The following is a 27230-nucleotide window of genomic DNA, read 5'->3' as shown; positions in this document are numbered from 1 at the left end:
TATGAGAGAAAACAATCAGCAGTTGATTATTTGGGATTGGCTAATTTCACTTAGCATTATCTTCTCTAACTCCATCCATTTACCTGTAAATGCCATGGTTTTATTCTCATTTATTACTGAGTAATATTCCATTGTGTATATATGCCATATTTTTTTATCCATTCATCTATTGAAGGGCATCTAGGTTGGTTCCACAGTTTAGCTATTATGAATTATGCTCCTATAAACATTGATGTGGCTGTGTCCCTGTAGTATGCTGTTTCTCTGTCCTTTGGCTATAGACCAAGGAAAGGGATAACTGGGTCAAATGGTGGTTCCATTCCCAATTTTTCAAGGAATCTCCATACTGCTTTCCATATTGTCTGAACCAATTTGCAGTCCCAAAAGAATTGTATGAGTGTACCTTTTTCCCCACATCCTTGCCAACACTTATTGTTGCTTTTATTGTTGTTTGTCTTCATAATATCTGCCATTCTGAATGAGATGAAATCTTAGAGTAGTTTTGATTTGTATTCCTATAACTGCTAGCAATGATGAACATTTCTTCATATATTAGTTGATTGATTGTATACCATCTTCTGATGTCTGTTCACGTCCTTGGCCAATTTATTGATTGGGATAATTGGGTTTTTTTTTTTTTTGGTGTTTAGCTATTTGAGTTCTTTATATACCTTAGAGATTAGTGCTATATCTGATGTGTGAGGGGTAAAAATTTGCTCCCAAGATGTAGGCTCTTTATTCACCTCACAGATTGTTTCTTTTGCTGAGAAGAAACTTTTTAGTTTGAATCCTTCCTATTTATTGTTTCTTGATTTTAATTCTTGTGCTATAGGAGTCTTAATAAGGAAGTTGGGGCCTAATCCCAAATGATGAAGATTAGGGCCTACTTTTTCTTCTATTAGATGCAGATTTTCTGGTTTTATTCCTAGGTCCTTGATTCATTTTGAGTTGAGTTTTCTGCATGGTGATAGACAGGGGTTTAATTTTATTTTGTTGCATATTGAGTTCCAGATTTCCCAGAAGTGTTTGTTGAAAAGGATATCTTTTCTCCAATGCATTTTTTGGTGCCTTCATCTAGTATAAGACAATTGTAATTTTTTTGGCTAGTCTCTGTATCCTCTATTCTGTACCATTGGTCTACCAGTCTATTTTGGTGCCATTCCATGCTGTTTTTGTTACAATTGCTCTGTAGTATAGTTTAATGTCTGGTATAGTGATGCCACCTGCTTTACTCTTCCTGCTAAGGATTGCTTTTGCTATTCTGGGTCTCTTATTTTTCCAGATGAATTTCATGATTGCTTTTTCTATTCTCTGAAGGATGTCATTGGGATTTTTATTGGAACTGCATTAAATCTGGATAGTGCTTTTGGAAGTATGGTCATTTTGATACTATCAATTCTGCCTATATAAGAGCAAGGTAGATCTTTCCATCTTCTAAGGCCTTCTTTGGTTTCTTTCTTTAGGGTTCTATAGTTTTCATTATATAGATCTTTCACCTCTTTTGTTAAGTTGATTCCCAAGTATTTTATTTTTTTTGAGGCTATTGTAAATGGGGTAGTTTCCTCATTTCCCTTTCTAGGGATTTGTCATTGATATACCGAAATGCATTTGATTTATGGGTGTTGATTTTATATACTGCTACATTGCTGAATTCATTTACTAATTCTAGAAGTTTTCTGGTGGAATTTTTGGGTCTCTAGGTATAGAATAATATCATCAGCAAATTGTGCTAATTTGAGTTTTTCTTTTCCTATGTGTATCCCCTTAATTTCTTTCATCTATCTAATTGCTCTGGCCAGTGTCTCAAGAACTATTTTAAATAGAGGTGCTGAAAGAGGGCATCCCTGTCTGCTTCCAGTTTTTAGAAGAAATGTCTTCATTTTTTCTCCATTTAGAATGATGTTGGCCTGGGGCTTAGCATGGATAGACTTTATGATGTTGAGATATGTTCCTGTTATCCCTAATTTTTCTAGTGCTTTGAACATGAAGGGATATTTTATTTTGTCGAATTTTTTTTCTGAGTCCCTATTGAGATGATCATATGATTCTGATCTTTAAGTCTATTGAAGTGATGAATTAATTACATTTATTGATTTCTGTATATTGAGCCAACCTTGCATCCCTGGGATGGATCCCACTTGATCGTGGTGTACTATCTTTTTGATATGTTTTTGTATTCGATTTGCCAGAATTTTATTGAGAATGTTTGCATCTATGTTCATTAGAGATATTGATTTGAACTTTTCTTTCTTTGATGTCTCTTTGCCTGGTTTTGGAATCAGGGTGATATTTGCCTCATAGAATGAGTTTAGAAGTGCTGCCTCTTTTTCAACTTCCTGAAATAAAATGAAGAGTATTGGCATAGTTCTTCTTTAAAGGTCTTGTAGAACTCAGTTCTGTATCCATCCACTTCTGGGCTTTTCTTGGTTGGTAGGCTTCTGATGGCATCTTCTATTTCATTGATTGTAATTGATCTGTTTGAATTGTGTACATCATCCTGATTCAATCTGGGAAAATTATATGATTCTAGAAATTTGTTGAAGCCTTCAACATTTTCTATTTATTGGACTACAAGTTTTCAAAATAATTCCTAATTATCTTCTGTATTTCTGTAGTGTCTGTTGTGATACTTCCTTTTTCATCCTGTATGATAGTAATTTGAGTTTTCTGTCTCCTACTCTTTATTTGCATGGCTAAGAGTTGGTCAATTTTATTTATTTTTTCAAAGAATGAACTTTTTGTTCTCTCAATTTTTTCAATTGTTTATTTTGTTTCAATTTCATTGATTTCAGCTCTGGTTTTAATTATTTACTAGCTTAATTATTTCTACTTCTTTTGGTGTAGATTTTTTCTTCTTTTTCTAGGGCTTTGATATGTAATGTTAGTCATTTACTTGTTGACTTTTTCTTCTTTTAAGGAATGAACTCCATGCAGTGAACTTTCTTCTTAGAACTGCCTTAATAGTGTCCCAGAGATTTTGATAAGTTGTATCTATGTTCTCATTCACCTCTACAATTGTTTTGATCTCCTGGTTGATATCTTCTGTAACCCTTGTTCATTCAGTAACATATTGTTTAGTCTCCAGATGTTCGAATAGACTTTATTTCTTATTTTATAATTGGTTTCTAATTTCATTCTATTCTGATCTGAGAGAATACAGGGTAGTATCTCTATTCTATCAGAGATATTTTTTTTATGTTTGTTAAGAGTTTCTTTGTGGCATAGTATATGGCCTATATTAGCAAATGATCCATGGGCTGCTGAGAAGAAAATGTATTTGCTCACTGAAATAAAATTCTTTAGAAAAAAGTCGTTCTAGATATTTCTTTCTTAATTCTCACATTTTGCTTTCTTTAATGTGGTACATATACTTATTTCAAATGCATTAGTGTTTACAAATGCAAGCATTAGCTCTTCTACATAGGAAGCATCATGGGGAAATGTGTCTAGGATTCCAACACCTACAGCTCAGTACAGTGTTTGGCACTTGTGTAAGGCAGGGGCCAGTAGGAGACTTGTGAGATGCCAGAAGTGCAAAATGTAGGAAAGACCTCACACCCCAGGTCACACAGTGCAAGCTCATCCACACAATGGTAGGCCACACTACAGTGGGTACCCAGGGTCCTCCCTGGTTTAACCCTACCCCAGGCCCTGCAGCAGAAAGTCCCAACACACTAAAACAACCGTTAGTGAATAGCACAGTCCACATGCACACTCAGGGCCAAGGCTAAGCTCAACTAAACAAAGTTGGCTGCTCTCTGCCCTGAAAGTCCTGGCAGGAAAGCCCACAGCAGAATCCAAACATGTTGCCACCCAAAGAACAGACCCACAGGCAATAAAGAAGGGAACACAGGAATGAGTGCTCCATAAGACATAGAAGAGAGGACTCCACTTCCATTGCCTCACCCTGTTTTCACACAATCCCACTGCAATCCCTAGGATGAGAGGGGCCAGCACATGTGTTGCTGCCCACCTTCCTCCTGCATTTCTTGTCCCCCACATCGTTCTCTTCACGAAGTCAGAAGAGGAAGCCTGACATCAGTGTGAGGACATTCCTCAGTCTTTCTCAAGAATCCTTTGGGACTCAGGCCAACCCTACACAACTGACCAATTTCTTCTCCCACTTCTTTGGTCAATGTCTGTGCATTGCTTAGATTTGCAAGTGGAGGTTCAGGTCTGTGGTCCTTTACACACTGCCTCACAGTCCACTTACTTAGGTAATTAATATAGTGTTAACTTTTATTTCAGCATCTTTACTGTAGAAGAAGATATTTTTAAAAAATAGAGAAGATAAAAGAACTTAATACTTAGGGAAATGCAGCAGGAAAGGAGAAATGTAAAAGCTACAATGCAATTTTAAGAAATATCTAGTGTCCCCGCACAGACAAGTGACTGAAGAAGAAAAGACAGAAACTCGCATGAACACCCACAACAAGCTGGGAGCTGAGTGAGAAATTATATGTGCTATTTCTCAATGAAGGAGTGGTCATAGCCCACCTGGGGGAGAAAAAACTGAGGTTATAAGGTTAAAATTTTCTTTTATAGGACCACACAGCCAGCTTGTTGCCTGAGGTCTGTTAGATCTAAAATCTTTGAACTTACCATGTTGCAAGTTGAATACACATTGACGAAAACTTACCGTGTAGTAATCATACCAGCGGGCTTCTGGGAAATAAGCAGTGACATTTCTGGCATTCTAAAATTAAACACAAACAAAGTATGAGCAGTGGACACTGTTATCTAAGACATAGAAAACAATTTGCATAAGAAAATGGGTAGAGCAATAGTGATTGTATTCGACCAACTCATCACAGCTCTCTGAAATCAAACACAAACAATGGGTGCTCAAGAGGCACTGTTTTTGGAGACCTAGTAAGCAATATGGCAGGAGAGGGCCAATTAATTAATGGTGGCTGATACCCATCTATCTTAGTGCCCTGAAGATCAGCACTACTAAGTCTTCAAACTTCACCTTTCAAATGCAGTAAAGTTCACTGTACCAACACAAGGGGCTTTCAGATAAGCCTTGGAGATCCAGGAAGTCACTAATAAGAATTAGATTTGCTCACAGGCTCACAGAAATATCCCTCTAGAGAGATAAACAACTTGGGGTAGATGTGGATCTGGAGTCAGAGTTTGAGGAGGTGAGATTTATGTGTTTTAATCAGAATCCTAAGCTACCATGAGGGGAAGTGAAGACATGGTCTTTGCTGGCTGCAGGACCTTGTACAGAAGCAAGGCAAGGCTATCGGAGATTCATTGATGTTCACATGCTGCTAGGGGTTCTCCAGGAAAGTCTCTTTCAATGGTGACAGAGGACTGTGATGAATTCTTCATACTGAGGCCCCATCTATCTCTGGACTCCTTATTTTAGTCAATAAACTAAAAATGGTATCTTGCCATATCATAAGGATGCAGTTTTTCTTGATTATCTGATGAACTTGAACTGCTAGGCTAACTTACAACAAAAAGGAACTGAGGCCAGAACACCTACATGCTGCACTTCTGCTCAGAAGGAGAGGAAGACACAAACCAAGAACAATCACTCATGTCCCGGGATCTACACACACCAAGCTTCTTCTCCTGCCTCTATTTCATACCCTGACACCTGAGATCCATCACACATCAGAGGCTTCCATACTCACAGCCTGCAGCACAGGGCTGACTAGGAAGGCTGGACCCAGCAAGAACTGATCATCTATGTCCCATGTCACCTGGTCTGACACAAACCTGGGAAGGGTAAGAAGATGTCACAGTCAGAGTCCCAGCCCAAGTACCCAAGGAACAACTCAGGTTCAGAGGCAACTCTCCCATCCAACTCCATCTTATGTCATCCATAGTCTTTGCATAGATTGATCAGGGACATACAGGCTTCAAAACTCTACATGTCATTTTTGCTGACTCTCAAAAACAGTTCAGATATGAATGGTCACTTGAAAAATACTCCACCACATCCCATGACACATTCTAAATGTAAAAAAGGCAATCAGTGCCTTCTCTTGTGACTCCAACTAATATTGGCTTTAGTCCACATAAACACACTACTAGAGCAGAGAGAGAAGTCTCCAAGTGGCCAAATAGGAAAGAAATGAGGCTGTGTGGCATCTTCTCAAATATTTTTCACTCAATAAATAGTCTCTCCTCAATGATACATAGTGTGAATAACAGAGTGCTCTAGAGGGTACAAACGTTGGGTCTCTGCCTTGAGAAATTCTAAAAAAATAAAATCATGACTTTGTTAGGAAGAGTTGTTTGCATTAACTGCCACCCTGCAAAACCAACTAAACTATCCATCAGTCCCTGGGACCCCAGCTGGACACTTACTCGTGCAGAAGAGGCCGCACCACAGTGCTGCCCTCCATGTGGGCCTTGAACATCAAGGTGTACAGATATGGCAACAGGGTGTATCGGGTCTCCATCACACTCCTGGAAATATTCACAAAGGCAGCATCCCAGGACACAGGGTCTTGTCTCTAAGGAATAAAAGCAAAGGTGTTAAGAGCCCAACCCAGGGACCCTAGGGGACAAAGAAGGTAAAGGAAAGCTTGACCCAAGTACATCACACACAGCTAAGCTAAAGGTGATTAAATACACTTAATAGTCTGATAATAAATAGTCAGTGAGGATCTTCCAGGAGACCTCATGGAACTTTCTCAGAAAAAAACACTTCAGGGATATACTTGGAGCAATCCTTCCTACACCTAAAGAATCCTCTGATAATCCTGAGTATTTTGGCAATTGTGAGGAGCTTTGATGGCTTTGAAAATCTCCCAGGAACAAAGATGGTCTGGACTGTGACTCCAAGGTGAAGGCTGCACAGCATGTGAGGCAAAGCACGTGAGGAAGGAGGAAGGGCCTACCCTGGTGCCAATGGTGTTGTGGTTCCTGGAGAAGGGGTAAAAGGCTCCCAGCTGCATCCAGCGAGCACACATCTCATACTCAGCATCTTGAAAGAACCCACAGATATCTGCTCCCGTCTGAAACCAGAGGAAATGAAACCAGCCTGTGGGTGATTGCTCAGGGGTGTCAGAGTCCTCTTAGGGATGAGAGCAGCAAAGGTCACTTACATAGGAGATGCCAAAGAGGCTGAACTCCATCATGCCTGCAATGAGAACCACGGCTGTCAGGAGAGGCATGTGTGCGCCCTGCCCTCTCCTCCCTCCTTTCCCAAGGCCAGCAGCTCCCTTCCCTGCAGCAGAGGCCCCTGGGAACAAGCCACACACCAATGATAGATTTCTTCAGCTGGTCCCATGCGGCAGTATTGTCTCCCAGCCAGTGTCCTCCCCAGCGGCCAGAGGAGGGGAATGTGGAGCGGGTGATGACGATCCCTCGCTGTCCAGTCACCTCCTGCACAGCTCTGGTAGGAGGGGAATGTACAGGAGAATTGAGGACACAGCAAGAAGAATGGAATAGGGCTTCCCTTTCCATAAAAAGAACAGAGGACATGGTAACAAAACGCTGGTTAAGTGAATGGAGGGAATATGGGAAAGTGAGAAATGGAGAGGGTCCTGCTGACAGATGGACACAACACCACCTTCATGGTGTCTTAACAGGGATTTTACCATGTTTCCGACCCACTGGTTACCCAGAGAGTAAGAAATCACTGAATCCTGCCACTTACTTATTATCTCTTGGTTATCTGTATTTGAGGAATAGGAGAGAATATCACTTTATGGGATTTTTCTTAGGATAATTTCTAATATTCACTGAGTTTAAAGGGTGCGGGCTGCTAATTCCACAGAAGATCCCTTTACTGTACATTAAAAATGGGGAAAATATGCTGATATAGAAGTTTTACTGTTGAAGAAAAGCTTAGATATGTACAGTCCTTATGTTCCCTTTACCTCATGTAACTGATGCGTTTAAAGAAGCAACTGCACTGTGTAATACTAACTGGTGCCATCACGTGAGTCTCCCCAAACAGAACTACTAGTTTCTCACTTATGGGACAATATCCTATTGAAAGTTGACCTCCTACTTATACTCACAGGGTCTGGCCCCATGTTTAAGGACTATTTGTTGCAAAAATAAAACTTGTGACAGAGTTATAATTAAATGTCCTTCAATCTTGCAGTGGGATTGCTATGAAAAACTTAAAAGTTATGCCCAGCACTATGTGTCCTCACAGGCTGAGCGAACTGGAGAAGGAAAACAGTGACTTACTCATATGTGGGTCTGGTCTGGGACCACCCATACAGGCTGTGCACATCATAGTGTCGCACGCGGGAGCCATCTGGAAGGATCTGCTCACTCTCCATGCACAGGGTCTTGCTGCTTAGGCCCCGGTCCCTGGACTCCAGATCTGAGGGAAAAGATTTGGGAAGGTGAAAACCAGCCCTGTCTTTTAGTCCCTGACCTCTCCTTAAGGCATTTAAGATTGACTTGACTTCACAATGGCCCCAACCATGGGATCGTAACTAAGAAAAGGGCTTTCTAGACAAATTCAGAAAATTTGCCCAAAGATCCAGAAACTTGCACCAAAAAGTTTGGGAAAGGACTTGAAATGTTTAGTTTCTGGTCTCCAATAAAAGAGGAATCTCATAGGGTTCTGCTGGTCAGGGAAAACCTCTGGCGTTGGGCTCAAACAAACAACAATTATCTTCCATCTAGCCATGGAGAAGCCCAAGGGTCCTTACGTGGCATGTAGGGAGGATGGTTCAGACTGGCATCACTGCAGCCTGCAGGAACAGCCCCATTCACAAAGCTCGATGGTTCATTCATATCCTAGAAATGTCAGACACAGACACTGCTTACTCTTAACTGAGAGACTTCCTGTCAATTGAGAGTCAAGGGAGTGGTGAATACATCATTCACACCAGTACACCTGCTTGTGGGTACTCTGTGTGTGTGCTTGCCCAGTCAGGCTCATCAAATCCAGATAAGAACTGGCTAAAAAAACAATTGATCCCTAAAGGATGACTGTCTAGAAGGTCAAAACAACACTCCCTCGGGGTAAACAAGTTTCTGAGGCATTCTTGGCAATCTGCCTAGGGGTTTGACAGAGTGAGTTACAAGCTACAAGGAATATCAGTTCAGGAAATGCAGCAGAACATATCCAAAGTCTTTCTCAGAAGTTTACTATCACCTTGACTAAAAGTCTGACTTTCATATGGTAAATCACACCAAGTTAAACACACACACACTTACAATCCACATGCCATCAAACTTCAAGCTCCTCTCTGGATTCTCTGGATTGTTGTAGAGTTCTGCAATTTCTCTCTTCCACCACAAGGCAGTTGAAGTACGGAAAAAGTCTGGGAAGGCCACATAAGCTCGGTATTCCTGTAAAAACATATATAATTCACTATCCCAAGTGATTGTATCTGACAGCAACAGGCACTTTGGAAAAACCTAATTAATGAAAAAACTTGTACTACATTGTGGCAGAGAATGAGAATCTCAATAGAGCCTACTTTATGTTCTTGGCTTATTGAAAATACATTGAGGGCAATGAGGAGAATTGTGGATGAATTTACACATTTGAAAATGTCCATAATCTGTTTCCTTTCCATGCCATCATGAAGGCTATCAATTGACACCCTGACTCACTATCCCTGGCTTCAGATTCCCAACCTGCTCTTTCTATCCTGCCTTTCCCTAAGCTCTCCCAAAGATCCTGCAGGGGCCAGGGAACAACTGTAGCTGGAAAAGGCAGACACTACAGGCACTGTACCAGAGGAAAGGCAAAGAGCAGGTGGCATGGCAATGTGTCATATCCACTGGCAACATGGGAAAGGGGAGAGATTACATTTCATGACATTAGACTGGCATTTTGTTAGTGTTTTCTGTGGCTTCAGAATCATGTGAGCATTGCAGCTGTGTGTAACATAATATGGAAAAATTTAAGGAGGAAAAGCAATGTCTTCAACTTAGCATGGAAAGTGGATTCACATATTAGTTCTTAAGTAGATTGTAAGTTTGTATCATACACTTTTGATTGGACTTTATGATCCCTACAAGGCAGAGCTTAGAAACTGTCATAAGATTAAGGGAATGATAATAAATGTTCAGTATTTAATTTGGGAAGAACATCACTCTGTAGCAGCAAATATGCATGAATGTCTACATATTCTATGTTGTTTGTTAGAAAACACTCTGATCCTTGGCGTATCTCAAAACAGTTGTGTCTCCTCTGTAGTAAACTCTGCCTCATATGATGTAATGAGCTGAATAATGCTGGAGAATAGTAAGAATCCCCAAAGAGGAGTTGGTATAGGCAAGCTCGAGTTTCTTGTATAACGCAAAAATGGCAAGTGGGATCCATATGTCTAGATAAAAGTCAAATGAGGAATACCAATAAGAAAACAGTAATGGGGGTGGGGATGTGGCTTAAGGGGTAGCGTGCTCGCCAGGCATGCGTGCGGCCCGGGTTTGATCCTCAGCACCACATAATAAAAAGATGTTGTGTCCACCGATAACTAAAAAATAAATATTAAAAAAATTCTCTCTCTAAAGAAAAAAAGAATAGAAAACAGTAATGGATCATCATGCACAGGTCTGGTTCTCAGAGGACAGAAAGGGAAAGGGGCCATATCACTGACAACTTTGGATTCCTTTGTTAGGAAATGGAAATAGAAAAGTATGGAAATAGACACAGAATCTTTCATCACAAACAGAGCTCCAGCTATGGCCATCTCAGAAACCGTGGTATGTGTGGAGAGTGGGGATTAAAGAAATGAATCATGATCAGCTGTTTGAGAGACAGAACTGTATCTCCTGTAGGATACATGTGGTAAATCAGCCCAACCATGGTTTTCTAACTTTACTAAATGCTGCTGTAATGATCCTTACCCATGTAGTAAAAATTCCCTCCCCTTCGCCAAAGTGCTATCCAAATTCAACTCTTGCCATATTGCTTCTGTCCTCAAATTGTGATGTTCACATCTTCACAAAAGCCCTCAGAATTACTTATACAATCCATTGAATGATACTTTAATTCAATTCCTAGATGCCACCAAAAACTTACTGAATCAAACAGTGAAATTCAGACTCAGAAATCTGCTTTTCCACTACTTCATGGATGAACATTTACTTGCTTATTTGCTTACTTGCTTAGTTATTTTATATTACTCTCAGGAATGTCAGACCTGAACATCAATAATCTCACTTTAATTCATCTCAGCACATGGGTACTACTAATTTAATGGTTATAATTATTCTAATTATCAATAATTTCTTACAAGCTATCTAATATATTCTTTGTTATCCAAATGAAGAATTTCTCATCAAATGCACAATTTCACATTGGGTTCAAGAGAATTCTTTGTGAAGAATCCTCTGCTATTAGAGGTAAGAGCATCCCTAGTCACTGCCTACCATATAACAAATGATGCTCCCACATCACTGACATAAACAAACAACCACACAGACTTCTGAATCCGCTCAATATGGCAGCCCCGAATGGCTGATGAACTGTGTTAATTCATGAACTCATAAGGTAATAGCCAATACCTTCAATAATGAAAATGACCTTCTACTAAAGACAGCGAACTTGTGTGTCAGATTGGCTACGGCATGATTTGATTATATGTCTTTATGGGTTGCCTGGACCACTAAACCTCAACCAATCCCCAGTAATAAATGAAAAAACAAGTACTGAAGTTTTATTTCTTATTTCCTTATTAGCTAGAAAGTAGATACAGACACAAATACTAGATGAAAAATTAATACTTAGGTGAATTGATAGGAAGGAGAATGAGGGAGAAAGAGAAAGAGTGAAAGGGTGAGAGACAGATAAATAATGATTCAGTATGAGTCAAAAGAAAAAAAAAATCTTGAATTGACTTTGAATCATTCCTACCAATCTTCCCTGGTGAGATTCTATTTCTTTTACTTCATTTTTGTACTGCAAAAATTAAGGATGCAGAATATAACTGCCAGATAATCTGAACAAAAATATGGGTATCTAATTTTGATTCTAGAGGGCTACTGTTAGCATCTGGGAATCAAAAGTCACAGACCAACTAGTACTATTCTCCCTCCTGTGTCCCAGAACTGAGCACTTGGTCCCCAGAATGTCCTAGTCCTAATATCAGTCTTTATCTCTAAGAATGACATCTGGCCACTAAAATTAACTAGCCTGGATAAGGCATGAACATGTGGCCTAACTGTGCCAGTTCCATCCCTTACTAATGTCTTTCTCTTATCCCTCCATCCACTGACTAGGATCCTCCAGTATAGGAAATGTCCCCTAAGCAGAGCATTAACCCGTGAGATCCTATAGAAGCTAATAGCAAAATTTATAGATACTGTACATTGTTCCCACAATACTACTTTTTCTGATTAATCCTTGACCTTGAGAGTTTTAAGACATTACAACTTATGCTACTTTGATGACCATATAGAAGCCATATTCTATGGCCCCTTGATCCTTGGTAGGTATCCTTGGAATTACTTTCTTTGATTTCTCAGTACTGTTGTAAATACTCATAAGCTTCACATGTTCTACTATAATTTCTGTCCAGAAAGAATAATCGTTGCTGAAGAGTACATAAAGAAGTACCAGAAAAATATTGGTTCTCCTGAAGAGGCCAGATACCACCCTGACAGCCCGGCTCAAAATTATTAGAGAGCAACTGATAACAAAGCAGACAGGCTGCATCAGTTCCCTTGGTACACTTCTTGGCCAGAACCTCTGGCTGATGTCATCATGGACCAGTGTGGAACCATGTATTCTTTCAAGCAACAAATACTTAGTAAAGCTAGAAAGAAACCTGGGTCAAGCAGCATGGGACAACCTCATTGCAATCAAAAACCTGCTCCCAAGGGTAAATTTTTAATCAATACTGGAATCTGAGAAGTAAAAAAAAAAGCTGGGAGACCCATTCACTAAAGACAAAGGTTAGAGATACTAGTTAAAAGGAATACTCAAGGCAACAACAATAAGAGACTCATTCTAAGAAAAGATTGGTCTTCCTTGAAAGTTTCATACATTGGAAACTCAATAGGCCTATGAAATCAGGTGGGTTTGAATTTTAAAAAACCATTGTGTCTCCTAAAACCATGGACAAATAATTTCACTTCTTTGTCAGTTAAGTCACATAGATAATAATACTTACCTCCCAGTTAGACATTACACAAAACTGCATTTAAACTAATTCACACAAAGACTGACACACAGCACACCTTTTCTAGGAGCTATTCCCTTGCCTTGCCCAAGTCTTTGGCAGGGCATGTTCAGGATAGTGGGTATGGATTCCATTCCTAACAACCTGGCCTTCACCCAACATCCACAAAGGGCTCTTTACCTCCACTTGACTGTCCCAGTCTAGAGAGCTGTTAACAACAATATCAGGGTAATCAGGCCACACCTGCAGAGAGAAAAATATTTAACAGCAATGCACTAGGCAATTACCTAAGTTGGATTCCTAAGACTGTCAACCACAGCCCTAGAGGGTAATAATACTTTTGATTATCGTGTAGCGTTTATCAATATAAAAGTGAAATCCACAAAGTCTTTAATATATCAATGAATACTACCTAAAAAAAAAAATGGAAACTACTGACATCAGTATCCACAAGAAACGGGTAAAACACACACAACACACAAACTATGGCCCTCTCCCACGATGGAGACTAGTAGTCACCACTTAGATCATACCTTTCCCCAGACAATGCCTCCACCATTTGGATATTTGATGAAGACATCATCCTCCACTCCCCGAGTGAAGGCAGGATAGGGCTTTGTCTCATTGCCAGAAATGGCTGGGTCCTGCAAGCAAAGCACAAGTCAGTCGGCAAAACAAAGAGAGAGATTGACAAGGGACAGAGAAAAAGAACTTCTTCATTGGGAGGTCCCTAGCTTCCACCTGCCCTCTAGAGTTTCTGGGAATCTCTGGAAATATACTTTTCTTATTGTACTTGGAGTTCTCTGTTCTTCATATGGATAGAGAGACAAAAAAAGTGGTTCTCCACCCAAGCCCAGTCCTCCTCCCAACACACTCCATCCACACAGGCACAAAAGGACTCACCAGGATGAGGATGACCCGCATCCCATCAGCCCTCATGCGATTGATCAGGGCTGGAAACCCAGCAAACTTGGGGCTGAGGGTAAAGTCCAGCTGGCGCTCCATGTAGTCAATGTCTGAGTACTGCACATCCTGGGGGAGGACACAAGGAAACAGTGGCTGCTGGTGCTGAAAGTCCAGCTCCCAGAGGAGAAACACTCTCCCCTCCTGATGGTGAATTCAAATGGCTTCTTTCGACTCTTGCAAATTCTACTCTTTCAGTATGGAAACTGGAAAATTCATCTATGTACTGCAAAAATTAAGAGTGCAGTACATTTTTCAAAATTTTACTCACACTGGAGATATAATATAAATCTGTAAAAATAGGATGATAAAGCCTCTATTTAATGGCTATTGTGAGAACATGTAAAATCATTAGTAGGGAAATTACTTTGTTAATGGCCATCATAAGAATTGATTGCATTTACCTTTCCCAGTGTTGCCCCTGATAAAAACAGTTCATATTCAGAAGAAAAAAAAAAAGTTAGCTACTCAGTTGTAATACAATCTGGATAGTAAGTTGGCCACAATTTAAGAAAAACAAAAAAATATATACAAATCTCATAATTACTGTAGGCATTCAATACCAGAGGTAATTAGAAATAGTTGTCTTATAAGAATATGGTACATTGCCTATGTACTTTCTCTTAATGGAACAATTGTTAATAATTGAACAGTGAGTAGAATAAAATTCAATTTGAAACTGTTCTGCAGGATCAGTTATAATTATTCAATACTGCTTCTCCTCAAATAAATGATAAGAGTTTATTACCATGTATATTTCCTTTGAAAACATATCTAGAAGTCCTATATTCAGTCAGGGAGTAGCTCAGGGCTGATAAAATAATGTTTGCAGTACAAAAACATTGGAATGAATCAATACATAATCATTGAATTTGGGCTACTTTTTTTAAAATTACCACTGTTATTCTTGAGGGAACTTTCATCTCATGGTACCAAGGACTTTTTAGACCAAATGTCTAAAAATCAATAAAATAAATGGAAGGAATAATAGTATAGGAGAAAGGTTCTGGACCCTGCCCTATCTTCTCATTCTGAGTCACCCAGTCTACAATGCTATAATATGGAAGCTAGGCCCCACCTGAATTACTATCAGGATGGAACTCAATGTGTTATCATGTAAGAAAAAACTTTTGTGCTTTCCCTGAATCTCATAAAAACCCAACAAATAAATCCAGACACAGAGAAGCCTGAGTTGGCTATGAGCTTATAGAGCCAGTGCACCAACACTGAGACATACATAGGGGATCTGGGCAGCCACCATCTCATCATACAAGCTGGAAATCTCAGAATCATTCTCATATCCATAGCGACACAGCTGGAACCCCAGAGACCAGTAAGGTACCATCACAGGTCGGCCAATCACCTAGAATACGGACAAAAATATTATTTCTCATAGGAGTGACTCAAATGTAGTTGTACACCAAATAATCTTTTTCTAGTGCCCCAAGATATACATTCACCATATTCAAATCCAGAGAAAAACTCAGCAGATGCAAAACCACTGGGATACCTTGAGAAAGCTTCATTCTAGACTAAAGCTCATTCTCTTGGAATTCTGTACAATCTAAATTTACTCTCATTCCTAGAGGTGGCCTAGGTTATTGCTGAAGAGAACAGATCCCAGAGGGAAAGTGCCTGGGTTAACACACAGACTCATTTCCTGCTGGTTCTGTGACCTTGAACAAAATTAAGTAACCTCTTCATGTTTCAATCCTTCACTGGTAAATTAAACATAATTGTAATGTCTTTCCCATACTGTTTTGATGAGGACTTAATGACTTAATACATGTAAATAGTCTAAAATGCAGTAAGAGTTTGATAAATGACAGAATTTATTTTTATTATCACAAAAATGACTACTGTCATCAACAGTCCCAAATATTACCTCCATTACCACTACATCAGTCCCCCATCTTCACTATCATCACCCCATCACCATCACCACCCACACAATCCCCAGCATTTTCACCCCATCATCTTCCCTATCACCACACAATCACCATCATCATTATACCCAACATGCTCATAACTACCATGCCCACCACTTTAACCAACAAAACACAACCATCACAACTGTTATCATCTCTATCACCACCACTCATACCACGAACACTCCCACCATTACCCTCACCATCATTAGTTCCTTCATCACCACTACTACAATCCTCACACATATGGCCATTTCCCCACCTCAACATTCCACAACCACTCTTACCAATACCACTACCACAACTCTCAGCACTCGGATCTTATCCTCTCCATCACCACTTCACACCACTAGGCTCAGCATTACCTCAGGTGCAGTGTCTACTTTATATAATGTGGAATAATTAGGCAATAATTTAATGGTTATTGGAACGTACTTATAGCTTCTTATTGTATAATATGCCTGGCTCTAAGAAGAACCTTAGAGCCTAGGTCTACTTGTCAGAGTGAGTATTAATAATGAATGAGTATTTGGGAACATGGAAAGTGCCATATAAATACTTGATGATCAGTTGAATTTCATCCTACCTCTGTGTACTGTTGAGTGACAAGTTCTGGAGTTGGCCCCAAGAACACATAAAAATCCAGAATTCCCCCTGTGGTACGGTATGTCAGAGCAGGTGTGGGCTGGAAAGTCACATCTGAAAAGATAGGAAAGTGACAAATGAAAACTAAGCTAGAAACCTACAAGACAAGGAACAATCTGTGAAATCCCTAACTTCATTCTCTTGCACTCTAATCTATTAACAGCACACATTCTGTACTGCACCCAAATGAAATTGTAACAGTTCATTGAAAGTCTACAGAGTCCCACCCCAAGAAGTTTTCTCTTTGGTATGCCTCATTATCTTATTGTATTTATCATTATGTTATTTTAAAACTATTGATATAACTTCTACTTCAGAATAGTTTAATAGACATATGGAGTGGCAAAAAGACTACTCAAAAGGTCTGTGTGCACCTCACTCAGCATCCACCAATGATTACATCTCCTTAAGCCTTGTATGTAGTCAAACAAAGGAAAATGACATGATATAATATTATTAACTGCAGTATGGAACTTTTTCAGAGTACACCAGTCTTAATGTAGACATTTTTATCCCCAGGCCCTGAATTTTCAACCCTAGCTTATATACAGATTAAATTTATATCTTCATACTTAAAGATGTGAGTGCTGTGACTTAATTCAACATGAATACCATCTATGCAGATACTTCCAACTTAATAACCTCTAGGACTCCTGGGACTAACTTGGACTTCCTATTCTTCATATGGAATTTCTGCCAAAATAGAATTGTATCAAATCTTGTTATCTCATGCTACAAGACTGAAGTCAACAGAATGGAAACAAAAAAAACAGCCACTGTCCTCTAAATAATTTTGACATTGGAAAGCTGCTAGGCCAAGGACATTCTGCAGTTTCACAGGATGACTGACTGGGAGACAACAATAGGAGGAGTGCTGGCATCATCCTACCCATGGCATTGCTGTTCAGCAGGAGAACTCCATGGGCACTGCCGTCCTCCTCTAGTCCCATGTAGTAGGGGTGGACGCCATAGGAATTCTTCTTGTACTGAGAGTCACAGGGGAGAAATCAAAGGAGGTTAGAAGTCATTGTGCCTGAGAAAGAATCCTAGAAAAACTTGTTTACTGAGATGGATTTGGTCTTCCCTCTAAAAGGAGTAAAACACATAAGAAGCACAAATGAAAATTAGCCTATAGTCTAAGAGCAGAAAAAGAAAATCTGAGTCTGGGATCATGTAGCACAAGGTGACCATGATGTATGTGGGAGGAAAGAGGCAGAGAGGCACATATCCACAGGGCTCCTTGCTTACCCCGGGGGGTTCATCTCTGGAAAACATGCCCCACGTGTGCCAGTTCAAGTCTCTCCTGAAGGCTGTGTGCTCATTTTCCCCAAAGCCATAGATGTACTTGGAGGGCAGGCGGGTGGAGATGCGGATGAACATGTCATTGAAGGTGAAGCCAAGGAGCTGAGAGTCCCAACTGCAACACACACACAAAGGGTACATTCAGAAAAGAAAAACACCTTGCCTATTGCCTTCCAAGTGCTGACTTTGTAAGGACAACAGAAGCTTTGATTCTCACCACAACCCAGAACCCAACATCTCCCAAACACACCACAAAGTCTTTTTGATGACAATAATCACAGATATCCACACTATGAACTTGGGAGTTTTCCTTCATATTCTATTTCTCAATTACATGGCCTGTTTTCAGTGTTTTCTCCACAAAACCAAATTCAATCCATCTCACCATCTCAGCTGCTAACACTCCACACAAGCCTTCCTTCAGCTCCTTCCCTTCAATAGTCCATTGCCTACAGATTTCCAGACTGATATGTTGAAGTATCTCTCGTCATGTCACTCCCTGATGACCCTCTTCCATGACTTCTCATGGACACACCTCATGAAGGCTTCCAGGCTGCCCCTGATCTAAGCCTTCCTGACACCCCAGCTTCATCTCCCACCACTCACCTCCTTGCTGGCTTCCTTGATTTTGTTTCATTCCTTGACATGCCAAGTTTCATCCTGTATCTTGACCTATGTTCTTGGTCTATCACAAATGTTATTCCCTACTTGCATGGCTTTATGTTGGGGTTTCCTTCTCTCCATCCAGAATCTATTTCAAAGTTAACCCTTCAATTGAGACCTACTCTCTCCAGAGTATCAAAAACAGTAACCTCACTATAACTCTTGATTACCTGATCATTTACTTAGAGTAATTATCACTATCAACTTCCTTTTAATATAGTTATGTAAATTACTGTGGCAGTGGTAAGATCAGAGGAATTATCCATCTATGAACATAGTTCCTAAAACAATACCTAATATAGCGAAATAACCCATAAACATTGAATGGATGAGTTCCCAGGAACATGGAACAGACTCAGCCATCATTCCAAATTGCCAAACACTTCCCATAAGAACAGAGCTGAAGGGGTTTGGGGTCATGGCTGAGGAGTAGAGCACTTGCCTAGCACATGCGAGGCCCTGGGTTTGATCCTCAGCACCACATAACAATACATAAAATAAAGGTATTGTGTTCAACTGCTTCTAAAAAATGAAATTAAAAAAACCCTAACTTTAAAAAGAAAAAGGAGGAGGAGGAGGAGGAGGAGGAGGAGGAAGAGAACAACAACAACAACAACAGAGCTGAAGGAAAGTGTTTACTCATGGATCTGGAAATGGCAGAAAGAGGCCTGAGCCAGGTATCAACCTGGACAATAGACCAGACAAAAAATGTACAGTTACATGGAAATTCCAAATTCGAAATGAGCCACGTACATTACAGTGCCTGTACTCTTACGGCGAATTTCTATTCCAAATGGATTCTCCTTAATGAGGACATCATAGAGTCGACTCTCCGAGGTGCTGGATGGAGTCCTGGTTATGTTCAAGGGGACTGGGACTTCATAACGTCTGTTGTTGGGGTCATAAATCTAGAGCAGAAGAAACTGACTTTAAGTAAGAATACAGATACAGGGAATGAGTTCTGGGTTTCTATTAAACACAGAAGAAAGGATGTTTAATTTACTCATCACTAAGAAATAAAAGATGCTTGCTAAATAGACAACCTGATTATTCTCAATCAATCAAACCATAGTGAATTTTATCAAACATCACAACATACACATCATGTAAATGGACAATCATTATCTGTCAAAAACAATTTAGGTACAGATATTATCCACATATACACCCGTATAAGAATGTTAACATCATTGACAATGAGTCTAAATGCTGTATATTTGCATTCTTTTAAGATCATGATATGTGGATTTAAGTGATATCAAAGAACAACATCATTTTACATTTTGATCTGAATCCATCATATTTCACTATTAAAGCTTCTATTACAGTATCAAATTCACTTGACCCTTTGTGCTAACTTGCAACTTCATTGTGAAATGAGTGTGGTTTATGAATGTACCCTTTACTATTTTGTGTTAGAACAGTAACATATACGAATACCTAAAATTCTTCAGTATTGAAAACTGTATTCTCAAAATATGAACTTGGATTAAAATAATCATAGACCTGCTAAAAATAATAGATTAAATGTTCTATGAGTACCTCACAAATGCACACATAATATTACAGAGGTAATTGTGCATATGAACTTAATTATACAAGGCTATTGTTTTGAGAATTTCTCTTGCTAATGGGAAGTTAAAGAGAAGGATTCATGACTCTTTGGCAATGTGAGTAAATGTAGAACTCTAGAAATTCTGAGAGTACCGGCAAGGAGATGCCTAATAATGTTTCTAGAACATTGAAGTAGTTCCGTGGGAGAATTACAGCCTGAGTCATAAACTTTGAAGCTATAAGCAAGCACAAGAAATGAGATCAATCATTCTTGTAAAGTAACAGCAAAAACAAAGGCACAGAGTATTAAAGGCATCTCAGAAAGATGCAAGTGTTTCGGAGAGAGAAACTGTATGGAAAGTGGTGGACTAGCTGAAAGCAAGTTCTTCAATTTTGAGCCTTTATGGGCCCACCACCAAACATCAATGCTATAGTGAAGACACTAAAAACAAGAACAAACACAGAAAATAACCACAAAGTAAACAGACATCATTCTTTACATTAGCACGTTACAGGTCTGAGAGTCCAAGCTGATGTCGCACATGTGAACAAGTACTATCCATGAGCCTCTGTGTTAGGTTTCAGAAGCACAAAGAGGAAAGACACATTCTGGCCACAGGAAAGCTGACAGTTTAAGAGAGAAACAGACACAAAAACAGCTAGCACATGTAGGCTTTAGATGTAACTAAACAATCTAAGGAAAAGAAATTATTGCACTTCAATGGCTATTTAAGAGACACATCAATTTCAGTGTCCAAAACCAAACTCTTACATTGTGCACACACAAACCTTTTCAGTACTTCCTCATTTCAGGTAACGTCACCATGGTCAACACAGGCTTAACAAAAATATGGTATTCAGTTTTCAAGTCTCCCTCTCCCTTATCTACATTTACCACAAAGTCACCAGATAATGTAACCCCCCTTTCTTTTTGTTTTACACATACAGAGCACAAATTTTCATACCTCTGGTTGTATACAAAGTATATTCACACCAATTCATATCTTCATATGTGAACCTTAGATAATAATGATCATCACGTTTCACCATCATTTCTAATCCGTGCACCCTTGCTTCCCCTCCAACCTATCTGCCTTATCGTGAGTTCATCTATTCCTCCCATGCTCCCTTTCCATATACCACTATGAATCAGACTCTTTATGTCAAAGAAAACATTCAACATTTGTAAACCCCCCCCTTCATAGTCTAAAATGTTGATTTTTTCCCCATCTAATTTCCAATACTCACCCAATCTCAAACCCCACTGGAACATATTTGAGAACATCTTAACTTGTCTCTCTCTGTTTGTTCTCCAAAAACCTCCTTAGAGTAGCCACAAAACATCTTCAAATTGCAAATTAGAACACGTCTCACTGGCAATAAATTCTCATTATGCTTTGAAATAGGATAGTAATCTAGTGCCCTATAAATTGAACCTTAAAAGAATTTCACATTTTAGAGTTCTATAACCTAACTTGAAAATATAATGTCACTAAAAAGGGCCTACTCAGTACCTGATACAAGTACCATGTTTACCTTAAATTGCAGCATTTCATCCTTATGGTAGGTCACCTGCAGGTGGAGGGGATTCACAGGTGTGGAGGGGAAGGTGTTGGCATAAACAGAAGGCTTTAAGGAGATGTCAGCCGTGGCCCCATGGGAGTTGTACTGGACATTGCTCACAGAGTACAGATCATTGACAAAATAACAATGAGGGACTCCAACAGAACTGGATTCCTGGAAAGGAAAGTTGAGATTGTAGTTCAACAGGTGGTCCTAGAGTTGTCAAATAGAAATAATCAGAGAAGGTAATCTGTATGGAGATAAAGCCAACACAGCACTCATTCATGTACATATAATTAGGTAGTGATAAAAAGTAAATTTCTAGACAAGAGCAAAATAATTATTAAAAAAAAAAACATGATCCCAATCCAAATCTAAACTTCATATATAGACCTGGATCCTTGGAAGCCCTGTTTATATGGAATTGAAGTAGGCACCTGGGTACTAGGGCTATGCTCAAGAAATTGCCACCTAAGTTTAAAGATCTGGGTGTCCATCAACACCTCAGTGTGGTTACCTCCCAAGCACAGCCTCGGGCAATGCAGTTTGCTTCAGAAGCACCATGCTCATCAGGGTAGCAGTCTATTTTTTCTTCATCTCTGATGATTACATTCCACTCCACTGTGTATTCCTCTCCCAGCACAAGACTGATCTCTGTGATGATGGCAACCTGAACAAGTCAGAATACACAGAAAATACCCTCAGAATAAAGGCCTGGCAAGTACTAAATAGTTTTATCAAACTAGGCATCAGACCAGACTCTCAACAATAGTGGTAAGATTTGAATGTAGTTCCTGTACAGTGGGCTATATACATGGAAGAGGGAATATCCACTAGCAACATGGCAAATGACACTACCTTATTAAAATCTTGTGCATTATGTTGTGAACAGAATGAGATCAAATAAAACCTTCAGTGACCACCCCTTTCCTTTCCTTCCCCTTCAAGGAAGACATCACTAGTTGCTTCCTCCTTGCTCTTTCTCAAATTTTAGTAACCAAAATTCCCTAAAAATAGCTCAATTTTTGGCAACATAACACAGCTATGACTGTGAAAAAGTGAGAACTAGTTCCCGGGGACTTTCTGTCCAGGTATTTATTTCTAGATTTAAGGGTCTTTTCTAACCCTATACCTCTCCCTACACACTCTTTCCTCTCTCTCTTCCTATATTTTCCCACAACCAGTAACTTGCTGACAAAATCTAAGCAGCCACTTCCTATCACAAGAGAAGAAAAGACCTCAATCTCAACAACATTGAGCCATTGAACCATGCCAGCCTGTATATTACTATGTCTATTACTGGTGTCTACTTCTATAAAACTACTTGCAGAAAGAAAAAAAAGTTGAGCTTGTTACCATTCACGGTTTCCTTTCCCTTGTAGCTGATGAATCCAGACCTGATATGCCACTTTCTAGGCCCAGCACCGGACCTGTTGTCTGAACAAAGCTCAGCTCAACTGCTCCATTAAACTTTAAACATCAATTAAAATATGAGCGAACATTTCCTATATGTTGGTTTGGTCCTGGGTGTCTTCTCAATTGTTCATGTGTATAAATCATGACACCTCACTACCCACATTCAAACAATAAATGAGTTCCTCAGGTCTTATTAATTTATTAATCAAATATGAATTGTGTCTGTTTTCCTACATGAATCCTTTATATACCTTGCACTTTGCCATATACATAACCAGCCATACAGAAATTTATTCCTGTCTTCATACTATGTGTATTCTCACATTGTGTTACCAGAACAAAATGTCAATTATCATGATAGAAGAAGTCTAAACTCACTTATTTTCCCCAAATTTGGACCATCCCTCATGAACCATGTTAACACAGAAGCTACAATGCCAGGAGTAAGTGCAGTACCATGGTCGGGATTATTGGGAGAAAGGAATTTTCATTAGACTCAGCATCAGAGTGAATGATTGTAGGCTACTCAGGATGGCCATGTCTCTTCACAACCAATGAGAAATTATTTATTATTATTATCTAACCAAATAGGTACCCATTGAGTGGGATCACCAAATCTTCGTCCTAAGCTGGTTTTTAGAATATATGTGTTGGAGATAACTTCTACTCATCTCTTTAAAGTTTTCAAAAAGTGGAACTTCAATATTTGAATTCATGGGACTCCTGCCTCCCAAATTTACCTTTCAGCATTAGCCATCAGCTTCCAGATCCCTTTTCTTCTTACCTGTTCCACACTTTCCTAACTCTGCTCTCTTATGTAATCTGTAACTAAAATGTTGAAAGTGAAGCCAGTGAGAGAGAGCAGAACTCTGAGAGGCTGGGGAAAGTGGGATCATCATCTCTGCTGAGCAGGACCTCCCTGTCTTACTAGCTCTGCCCACCACCTCATCACCACTTCCATTCCCAGGACCCTGACTTCCCCACCACAGGCATCCACACAACCTCAGGAAGCAGGAAAACCAAGGTGCTAAGAGTAATTCTGGAAAAACAACCTCAATTCATGGATTTTTACCTTCAGCTGAGCATCATATGTGACCCTGGGAGCAGTCTGACTCAGGACACCATTGTGTTTCACTGTAACGTTGCTGGGTTCCTGTGTCCCAAAGATTTTAATCTGCTGAAATGCTAAATTATTGGGGTCCTTGTAGGTTGCTTGTGAAATCTTCACATCCAGGCGGTTCTGAAAGTCAAAATAGCACAATGAAGCCCAAAGCTGTGCCTCTAAAACACAGATTCTCCAGCCACTCAAATGCTCCATCCTAGACCAGAAGCTCCCCACTGCTCTGAATGCCTCTTAGCTCTCCCAACTAACAAATGCTGTGTGTGCAAACTTACTTTTATAATACTCTTATTAAACAAAAACAATCAGGAACAGACACACACACTCATTTTAGAAAATCATATTGAGTTTTAAAAAAATAAGCACACTGACCAACTGCTTTGATGCATCAATATTATGGCCTTCTTTTGATAAGATGGATGATACATTATTGGGACTGAAGTCTCATATGACATTGTGATGTTTACCTGTAGCCATTATTGTTATCATTTGCTTATTTTTATGAAGATAGAATCATAATTACACACACACACACACAAGCACATACGAGCCTATGGTAGACAAAATCTCATACCTAAGATTCATAAAAATGTACTACTCACTTGGGTGGCAGAAAACTCACAGAAAAGATAAACTTTATTGGCCACAGTATCTGAAAGCAGAATAAAGACGAGTCAGAATGGCCTGCCCACCACACAAGAACTATTTTCATCTACCTCTTCTTAAAGCTCATTCTGCAGACCCTAGGGGCAGGATTTCCTTCCTTTCATGATGCAGTACTATCCCACAATATATATACAGTACTATCCCACAATATATATTCATTCATCTACATGTGATCACAGGTGTTTCTATATCTTAGCTCTTATGAATAATGCTGCAATTAACATGGGGGTGCACACATCTATTTGACAAGCCAATTTCATTTTATTAGATATATACTCAGAAGTGGGATTGCTGGATCATAGGATAGTTCTATTTTCAATACATTGCGGAACTTCTATATTACATCCCAAAATTCCTGTACCAGTTTGCACTTTAAACAGTTTTATTCCACTTTCTCCTCATGATCATCCACACTTGCTATGTCCTCTTTTTCACAGTAAGCACCCTAACAGGTATGAAAAGATATCTCAATGTAATTTCTCTGCTGATTAGTGATTTTTAAGGACCTCTACATATGTGTCTTAGTCAATTTTAGGTTTTCTTCAGAAATAAATTTCTATTCAAATCCTTTGTCCAATTTTCAAATCTGATTATTTATTCACTTGCTATTGAAACACAATTGTCCTGATGTATTTTTTGTGTTAAGACACTTAACAGATATGTGGTTTGCACATATTTTCCCCATTTGTGGGCTCCCTTTTCATACTGTTGATTGTCATGTTGAGCGGATTTCTAGCTTGATGTAGTCCCACTGGTTTAATTTTTTACTTTTCTTATCTATACTTTTGGTGGAAACTCCAATTAAATACTTCCAAGACCACTGTATAAAAACCTATTCCCTATTTTTTCTCCAATGAATTATGGCTTTAGCCCTTAACTTTAAGTTTTTAATATATTTTTCACAAAAACTGAGATATAGAAATAACCAAACAAATGGTCAACCTACAGATCAATGGAGAACAAATTGTGGTAATACATAAAAGGAATATTATTTAGCCTTAAAAATAAGAAAATCTTGTCATTTCTGACAATATGGGTGAAGCAGAAGTACTCTATAGTAAGAGACACAGCTACACAAAGCAAAGAAAGAAAATACTATATGATCTCATTTACATGTATAATCTACAAAAGATGAATTTGTTCACAGAGACTAGAACAGAGGTTCAAACGTATGGGGATAGGAAGTACTTGTGATGTGTTGGTACAAACATTCAACTACAAGAAGACAAGTTCTGGTGAGCTAATATACAGATGGCTGGTGAGAGATGTTAATTTATTTGACTGGTAATCATTGTAAACAGTACCTGAGTATATGGTTTACATTGAATATTTTATATCTTTCCATATCAGTGAAATATTTAAATAAAATAAATTGGATAATATTTAAAAAGCTACACCTTGGCATTAAGGAAATTATAAATAGAGTCTCAAAGAACCTATGGATCTTTCCTCTCTTTCCAACAGTAACCTTGAGGAGATTCCCTTCCAAGAGTGTTTAGGAATATGCATTAAGGGCATCTATTTCCTAAGATAGGACCCCAAGGATGTTACTAACTGGTGCCAGAAACATGAGGTAATACATAGCTAGATGGAGATACACTCCAAAAGTACATTCTCCTGGCCTTCCTGATATGTCGTTGACATTTGTTGCTAAGTATTTGGGGGAAGACATTTACATTACTGATGAATTATTGGAATATTATTGACCATATGTCATCCAGGAGTCCATAGCATAATAAAATGAGAGCCTATTATAGATCAGTGGCCAATGGCACACTGCTAAGAAATAGAAACCTGTTGTCCTCACATTGGTGGTTATTTGATACGTCTCAAGTAGCACAATCAGAAACAAACTCTTCTTTCAAGTGACTTTTGCTACTGTGCCTGGGATATTTCTCCTCCAGCTGCATGACCAGCAAGAGTGAGGGGCCATAACACACAGACGTAGGAGGGCAAGCAACACATTCTCATAACAGACTCACCTATGGATTCCCCATCATCCCAGAAAAGTTCTCCTGATGCTTCATTATTCTCATCCAGGGCAATGATGAGACCAAGAGGGTTCTGCCGACTGTGGGAAACAGGAGTTACATAACACACAAAGGTCAGGACTGAAAGAATTTTCTCAAATGCTTCCTTCATATTTCAAAGTTACTTGGAAAAGATGGTTCCGCTAATTTCAGGAACAAAGGACAAATTAGAAGGTGTTTCTTTCTCTAGACTAAATGATGTCACATGAGATAGAAATACCCCCACCATTATCACTAAATGTTTATGTAGGAGGCAATAACTTAAACATGAGAATCACTGCAATAAGGACAATGAAAGCAATGTATAAAACCA

General features: G+C 39.2%; 2 protein-coding genes across 2 annotated transcripts in view; both read right to left on the bottom strand.

The window, feature by feature from the left end:
- The window catches only part of MGAM (maltase-glucoamylase), a gene marked incomplete at its 5' end in the record, with an annotated part of 191181 nt that overhangs the window by 34277 nt on the left and 129674 nt on the right, over nucleotides 1–27230 (bottom strand). The gene's annotated exons all lie outside the window — the stretch shown is intronic.
- On the bottom strand, nucleotides 5597–27029 carry LOC308645320 (maltase-glucoamylase-like; the record flags this gene model as incomplete). The annotated part of the gene is made up of 21 exons (XM_081287363.1): nucleotides 5597–5730; nucleotides 6325–6473; nucleotides 6861–6977; nucleotides 7068–7102; nucleotides 7224–7357; nucleotides 8164–8302; nucleotides 8637–8724; nucleotides 9148–9282; nucleotides 13248–13310; nucleotides 13601–13711; nucleotides 13971–14099; nucleotides 15268–15393; nucleotides 16545–16657; nucleotides 17493–17589; nucleotides 17852–18020; nucleotides 19322–19476; nucleotides 21659–21898; nucleotides 22203–22355; nucleotides 24174–24341; nucleotides 24824–24873; nucleotides 26870–27029. 21 exons carry the CDS (start codon nucleotides 27027–27029, stop codon nucleotides 5619–5621), a joined length of 2643 nt encoding a protein of 880 aa, XP_081143489.1. The 3' UTR covers nucleotides 5597–5618.

The sequence above is a fragment of the Spermophilus citellus genome (assembly GCF_964194105.1).
Source record: "Spermophilus citellus genome assembly, chromosome: 3".
Taxonomy (NCBI): Eukaryota; Metazoa; Chordata; class Mammalia; order Rodentia; family Sciuridae; genus Spermophilus; species Spermophilus citellus.
This window is presented reverse-complemented; position numbering and strand designations above follow the sequence as displayed.